The sequence below is a fragment of the Pterocles gutturalis genome, unplaced genomic scaffold (assembly GCF_000699245.1).
Source record: "Pterocles gutturalis isolate BGI_N339 unplaced genomic scaffold, ASM69924v1 scaffold29151, whole genome shotgun sequence".
In the NCBI taxonomy this organism is placed as follows: domain Eukaryota; kingdom Metazoa; phylum Chordata; class Aves; order Pterocliformes; family Pteroclidae; genus Pterocles; species Pterocles gutturalis.
In genome coordinates, this window is record NW_010101323.1 from 9,609 (window position 1) to 16,577 (window position 6,969).

A 6,969-nucleotide genomic window follows, 5' to 3' on the forward strand; every position below is an offset into this window, starting at 1 on the left:
GAAAAGAAAGTTTGGTTTTTGGCAGGGGAAGTGTCCACATGTGCTGCTGGATACAATAACGGATGATCTCTGTGTTCCTTGTTCACTACGTGACGTACTCGTGGAAATTTCTGTCGCTGGTACGCTCAGGGTCGTGCCAATCCCCATGGTGTGGAGCAGAAACAGTGGAAATATACTTTGAAAATCAGTTGTGGAAAGACCCAAGGTAGGTCTGACCCTTCCACCTCAGAGAGAAACCTGTAGGCAGGTAGAGGAGAAAAAGAAAAGAGGGGTTGGTGAGGGGTCCCAGAATAGCCTTGATCTGAGAACCTGAGGGTGCAGCTCTTCACTTCGTGCTGTGGGAACCTGGGGTACGTAACGCTTAGAAAAGTGCTTTGTGACACTCAGAATGGAGAGCTCTGGAGACGTTACGGCGTTGCCAGCCATCTAGGCACTTGGAGAACAATTTAGGCTGCAAATGGGAAACTGTTCATTTGCCCAGTTGAGTAAATTAAAATTCTGTGCACATTATTCCAAAGGAGACTTTTTTAAAAAACTGAAAAAAACCAAGAGATCTTACTTGGAACTGCCTGCAGGGATGGAGCCAGCTCCCTGTCTGCGTGCCTGGCTGTGGGCTGTTCTCTCTGGGGAGAAAATGATCATGACAAAGTGTTTTTGGGCAGAGTGCTCTAGAAATGTGGTGTCTGGAGCGTGCCAGCGCTGCTTGGAAGAAGGACGAGGTGATCTGGCAGCCCCACGAACTGTCCAGAGGCTTTTAGGCTGCTGCCTCCATCTCCTGCTGAGTTACAGTAAGTTGGTCTTAATACCCCTGCCAGGGAGGATGGGGACAGAAGCAGGGCAGTAGATGGCTTGGCCTTGGTGTCTTCTGACCCTCGGGAAGCTGTCCTTGGCAATCCAGATTCCTCCGAATGCACACGTGGAGCTGGCAGACAGCGTGTTGTCTCTTGCACTTAGAAATCATGGTCTTGACCTTCCACCCTGCTCCTAAGAACTTAAGGCTGCGTTTTTCCTGGTGTTTTATCCTTATTTAAAGAAGATCCAGGCTGCAGCTGCCAGTGAGCTTAAAAACTCCTCCTGGAGCGTGTCTCTGGCAGAAGTGGTCTTCGCACACGAGGTCTTGGGTCTGTTTCTCTTGGCTAAAGGAGCTTGTCAATCCACAAATAAAATAAGTGGACTTTATTTAACTCGCTGGCAGTTTGTCTTCAAAGGGGGTCATCAAACTTTTTGCTTTGTTATTTGCTGTCTCTCCTCCATTCACACGTGCAGCCTTGGAAGCTAGATGTCAAAACAAATTTAACAAAAATGGGAAGAAAGCTCTGAGTCTTTTTTTTTTTTTTTTTTCCAAAATGCGCTTAAGATATGATGTATCCTGGTAGTGGGTATTTCTTGATTGGATTCTTGAAAAGCAGTATCTTTGGATCTGTGGATTTTTTTAATTATGGAAAATTATTAATTCCTTCTTATTTTTTCCTATCTAAGCCTAGGAGAAACTGATTCTCTTCTCCTCCAAAACAAACAAAAAAACCACCTTCCAATTCTTTTTGAGTATGAAGGTTTTTGACTGTTCTAGAAATGACACTACAAAAAAGTGTGGACTCTAGACATGAGCTCTAGGCTTTGCTTGGAGGAAACTGAAGATGCATCTGCTCCCCCTCACCTCACAGATACTTGTGCAATTATGAAAACTCATTATCAGGTCCCTCAGAAGAACCTCAAACCCAGACTTTGGAAGGCTCGCTCTTCATGTTGGGTGCACATGAAAACCAGCCCACCGTGCATGACTGGCCTTTCGTACCCTCTCCCCTTTTCGTTTGTTTGAGCCTTTCTGCAAATGGTGCAAACGCAGAGGCATAGGTGTTGGAGGGCCAACCAGGACAGAAAAAACAAGCTGCACCTGGACAGTGACTGCATGGGGTGGAAGAGCTGTGCAGTGGGATTGGGGATGAAGCTCAAGAATCAGAATTGTTCTGACCAAGACTTTTAAAAAAACAGTAACATCAGTCAGGCTTTGTGAGAGCTGCTTGTTCTGAGAGAGCCTTGAGAGAAAGGCAAACAGCATCGAGGCACACCTGCGTGCTCGGAGAAAGGCTGCTTTTCCCAGGGAGGGGAACACTTCAAGTGCCTGCTCGAGGCTTCACTTTATTGTGAGGATTCAGGTGCCTTTGTGGCTCAGGTGCCTGGTGTTTATCATTCCCAGGTGCTCCAGATCTCATGCAGATCTGGTTTTTTAATGAACTTGAGATACATCACCTCTTTGTACATGGCTTCTGTACAGGCTTCCCACAGCTCTCACGGGCTTTGGCAGCAGCAGATGCTGCACAGCTGTGTCTCGGGAGGGCTGAGGAGTTTGTGTTTCTCACCTACATAGTGGATCTTCCATTCCAGTGAATAAAGGAGCAACTCCCCTGCTCCATGGGGGTGCTTGATGGTCTCTGACTTGTACCAGGATGGATTCAGGCAGTTTGTCAGCTCACTCCTTTGCTATGCAGTATCTGGGCATCTCCTAGGGAGGACTAGGCTGCCAGCTGAGACTTTCCTTTGCCAGCTTAAGATCTCTTGCTTGCGCTGGGGCCTTGCCATAGGGACGGCTGTTCCTGGAGGATACCCCTGATCCAGAGCAGACTGGTTGTGCAGAGCTTGCTACTAAATGATCTGTTACCCTGGAGCCTAGCTCGGGCTGGTTTGTTTTGCCCTTAGCTGGTACCTTTCATCAGGCGCTGTGTTCCCGGCTGCTTTCATGGTGCGAGATCATCTGTTCCTCCCTAGTTCCCATTTCAGGGCATCTTCAGCTGCGGTTCTGCTGAGTAACCTTGGAGTGCCTGCTGTCACTTGAGATGTCCTTGATTGCAAAGAAGAGAGTGACAACAAGTCAGAAAAATCACGGGAGGGTTGCAGAAAGGCTGCTGTTTGAGACAATTCCCTAAATGTTGCATGTGCCCAGCCGGTGCTGAGAGGCAGCTCCTGATGCGCTGCCTTGCGTGCCTGCGGGGCCGTGCGTACCCTACTTTCCTTGTGTCTGTCCTCAGAAATACTTGGATTCAAGACAAGTAGGAGTTGCTGCAGCCCTGAGCGGTGGCTAGCAGTCTGGTTGTGGTCCTGAGCCCTGCTAGGTGGGCTCGGGGTGAGGGTGGGGACCCTGCGAGGTGCTGCTCCGTGTCGGCACAGCCACAGGCACAGAATTCCCTGCCCTGAGCATCATCGTGCTGCACCTTGGGAGGTGGATGGGAAGTGAGTGGTGGGTGTGGGGACGTTCAGGGAGGATGGATGTGGGCCTGAGGATGCGGTAGGGACCGCTCTTTGCAGAAGAAAGGGCTGGGGGAGAGGTCCTTCAGGGGGACCGTTGATCAGAGCCCCTGGGGTTTGCTGGCGTCGCTGTACCGTGTGTGTTCTGTGCCGATGGGCAGGGACAGTGAGCAACACCCGCTGCCTTCAGCAAGGCCCGGCGTGGATCCTGGTCGGGAGATCTCACTCCACCAGAGATGTTGTGTTGCTTATTGGCATCGCTCAGCCTTCTTCCCTGCCAGCAGAGTGACAGCAGAACGAGGTGGGTTCTGGAGGGGGAACACATGCTGGAGAGGGGTGTGCTGTATGAACTGACCGTGGTCTGCTGCCATCCTGCCACTGAATGCAGCTGTTCTGCGTAAGGGGAGAAGAAAAAGACTGTTCCTGCCTCAGCGAGTTTGTATCAGGTTTGGGACAGGAGGAGGGTGTGTTTTGCTCCTCCAGATACACAGTCACCGAGGCAGTTCCTCCTCCTTTGTAGAGGCGGCTGCTTTGGAAATTATTTGGGGCATGCTCAAGCCAAAACAGGAGATCAGACTGAGATGAGATGTGAGGAAGAAATGTTTTCCTGTGCGGGGGGTGAGGCAGTGGCCCAGGGTGCCCAGAGAAGCTGTGGATGCCCCATCCCTGGAGGGGTTCAAGGCCAGGCTGGATGAGGCTTTGAGCAACCTGGGCTGGTGGGAGGTGTCCCTGCCCATGGCAGGGGGTGGCACTGGATGGGCTTTAAGGTCCCTTCCAGCCCAAACCATTCTATGGTTCTATGATTCCATGATTCTAAAACCTTCCCTAATGGTCCAGGACTGAATTAGTACCTTCTGGTTTCTGCATATGGAGGTGGTCTTTCAGGTGTGTCTCCCTTGAAGTTTGCCTCCTGTGAAACCTCCTGATTGCTCCTGATTTTCTTCCTCCAGGGAATTCTCTTGGTGTACGACATCACTAATCGCTGGTCCTTCGATGGGATAGACCGATGGATAAAGGAAATAGATGAGGTAAGCTGAATGGAAGAACACATGCAGTAGTCTGTAGCAAAAAAATTTGGGGAGGTATCACCCAAGATGCCACCTCTGATACGGGGACAAGAATGGCTCTGCTACAGAATGTGTCTGTCCTCCATGTGTGTGTAAATCCGGAGTAGCAGGAAAGGGCTTGAGAATAGCCAAGAAATACATGGAGGTTGCCTCTGAAATGGGCTGTGGAGGGGATAAATTAGTCTTCCTCATCATGCAGTGCTGCTTGGCAGCCCCTTGTGGTCACAGGGCAGTTTCTGTTCCTTTGTCCTTCACTGTTGTTGCAGCAAAGCAGAATGCAGGATGTAGGCTGCCCTAACTGAGGACAAGCCATGATTTCCCCCCCCCACCCTTCTTTCCTTTTTTAAGCATGCTCCGGGTGTCCCTCGGATCCTGGTGGGAAACAGGCTTCACCTGGCCTTCAAGCGGCAGGTGCCGACGGAGCAGGCCCGGGCTTACGCGGAGAAGAACTGCATGACGTTCTTCGAGGTCAGCCCCCTGTGCAACTTCAACGTCATCGAGTCCTTCACGGAGCTGTCCCGCATCGTCCTCATGCGGCACGGCATGGAGAAGATCTGGAGACCCAACCGAGGTCAGTGGTGAGGAAGGGGCTCGGCGTGGGGAAGGTGGGAGAGCTGCCTGGGCTGAAGCAGAGGGGCAGGATGCGCTGCCTGGGTGGGAGGTGTGTTTGTTAGTAATTGCGGGATCTGAAAGCGCTTGATGTGGAGAAATGCCTTGGGTCAGGCGACGTGAATCTGAGCCACGGGGAGCTGCCTGTACTAGCAGAGGATCCTGAGAGCCGGCGGTGAGGGATGGGCAGTGCAGCGTGTCTGGGATCTGAATCGCTCCGGGGCATCCTGAACCTCTCTGCATACTCTGGATGAGGCTGAGGGCTATTAAGCTCACAACTTGAAAGTACTTCAATCAAACGGCTGTGTGAGATAAATCCAAGCATAAGTGTCTCCATCCTTACCCTTTGCCTGAGCCTGTGTCTCCTGTTCTGGAGAGACGCGGAGGCAGAATGAGCCCAGGGAGCTGAAAGGGACTAAATCATGTCCCTGCTGTCGGCATGCAGCAGAGGGCTGGGATGCTCTGGATGTCCAGGCATGTGTGCTGCAGGGGGGAGACTGCAAGCGGAGTCCGTGTTACGCCTCTGCCTGTTAGGTTTGATGCAAAATAGTCCCACGTTCCTGGCTGGAGGTAGCAGTGCACCCCATGGGCAGACTGAGCAGCAGGAGATTTGCACGCCGGGGGTGACCCATCTTCACGTGGACCCTCAGCTCCTGCTCAGGAGGGAGGGAGAATCCTGTTTGCCAGCCCCAGGCACCAAATCACCTGCCAGGGCTGCTGTCCCTCGCCTGGCTGCCATGCCACTGTCCCCAGCCCGTGGAGGGATGGCGGGCAGGAGGACAGGGACCGGGCTGCGTTCGCAGACCTCTTCTGAACCTCTTCCAGAGTAACTGCTGGCTGCCTGCTTGGGAACAGCGGCAGCGTGGCTTTTGCAGCAGGCTGGAGGTGAAAGCGTGCCCTCGTGTGGCTGCTGGCTGGGAGATCCCGTCCCAGCAGAGATCCCAGAGCAGGCTCGGGGGACAAGGGAAGGCTGCAAGGGCAGAGCCTGCTGCTGTCTGGGTGGGATCTCTGGTGCTGCAGGCTCTGCAGAGAGCCGGCCCCGTGGCTGCTGCTCCCCGAGCAGGTCATAAGTGACACTGCCCTGCTCCAGGGCTTGCTGACCTTGTTGTCACCTTCCCTGGACATCTGGTTGCCAAACCCCAGGCTGAGAAGCCGAGTGTTTGGCAGGAAGGTGAGGAAGGCCCTGCCTGCCCTGTGCAGGGGGTACGGTGGCAGTGCCTGAGCCCTGTGCTGCCACCAAAGCTGGGGTCTCACAAAGCGCTGACCCCTGAAGGCAGAGCTAGCCTGGGGTTTCCCGAGCTTTTCTCCTGGCTGGTCTGCTCCCTGTGCAAGGCTCCTGTGCAATCGTTACTAGCTTCTCTCTCCAGAGGAGCGGGAGCTGCACAGCATGGAGAATAGTTGTAGGGAGAAGGTGCAACCCTTGAAATCTCTTGGCCCTTGACTGTCTGGTCTCTTCTCCCCGCAGTGTTCAGCTTACAGGACCTGTGCTGCCGAGCCATCGTTTCCTGCACCCCAGTCCACCTCATCGACAAGCTGCCCTTGCCCGTCACCATCAAGAGCCACCTGAAGTCCTTCTCGATGGCGAACGGGATGAACGCCGTGATGATGCACGGCCGGTCGTACTCCTTGGCCAGCAGCGGGGGTGGGAGCAGCAGCAAAGGTAACAGCTTGAAGAGATCCAAATCCATCCGGCCGCCCCAGAGCCCCCCACAGAACTGCTCACGCAACAACTGCAAGATCTCTTAGCAGGATGGACGTGCCGTGAGCTTCGAACGTATCCACACCCACCCACCGATGTACAGCTGTTTGCACACTTAACCCTTTTCGACTGGATCCTTTCGGATGGGCCGCGGGCGCTTTTTTCCGACGGCACGCGCGAGCATCGGGAATGCGCTCACGTTTTGGCTTGGCATAGGAAGCATGGTGCCGGCTGGGATCTCGCAGCGCTGGCGGGAAGAGGACTCTGCCAAGTGACCCTCCAAGAATGCTTTGGGGCTTTGCCTCTCGGCCTGGGGTGGAAAATTCAGCAGCTGCTGGGTTGGGGAGGGGG

General features: G+C 53.6%; 1 protein-coding gene across 1 annotated transcript in view; it reads left to right on the top strand.

The window, feature by feature from the left end:
* The window catches only part of RAB40C (RAB40C, member RAS oncogene family), a gene marked incomplete at its 5' end in the record, with an annotated part of 14,292 nt that extends 7,627 nt beyond the window's left edge, over nucleotides 1-6,665 (top strand). Inside the window, 3 exons of the mRNA XM_010083048.1 lie at nucleotides 4,194-4,271; nucleotides 4,659-4,881; nucleotides 6,385-6,665. Of these exons, the coding sequence (XP_010081350.1) occupies nucleotides 4,194-4,271; nucleotides 4,659-4,881; nucleotides 6,385-6,665 (582 nt within the window). The remainder of the gene's footprint in view (nucleotides 1-4,193; nucleotides 4,272-4,658; nucleotides 4,882-6,384) is intronic.
* Between the last annotated feature and the right edge of the window lie 304 nt (nucleotides 6,666-6,969).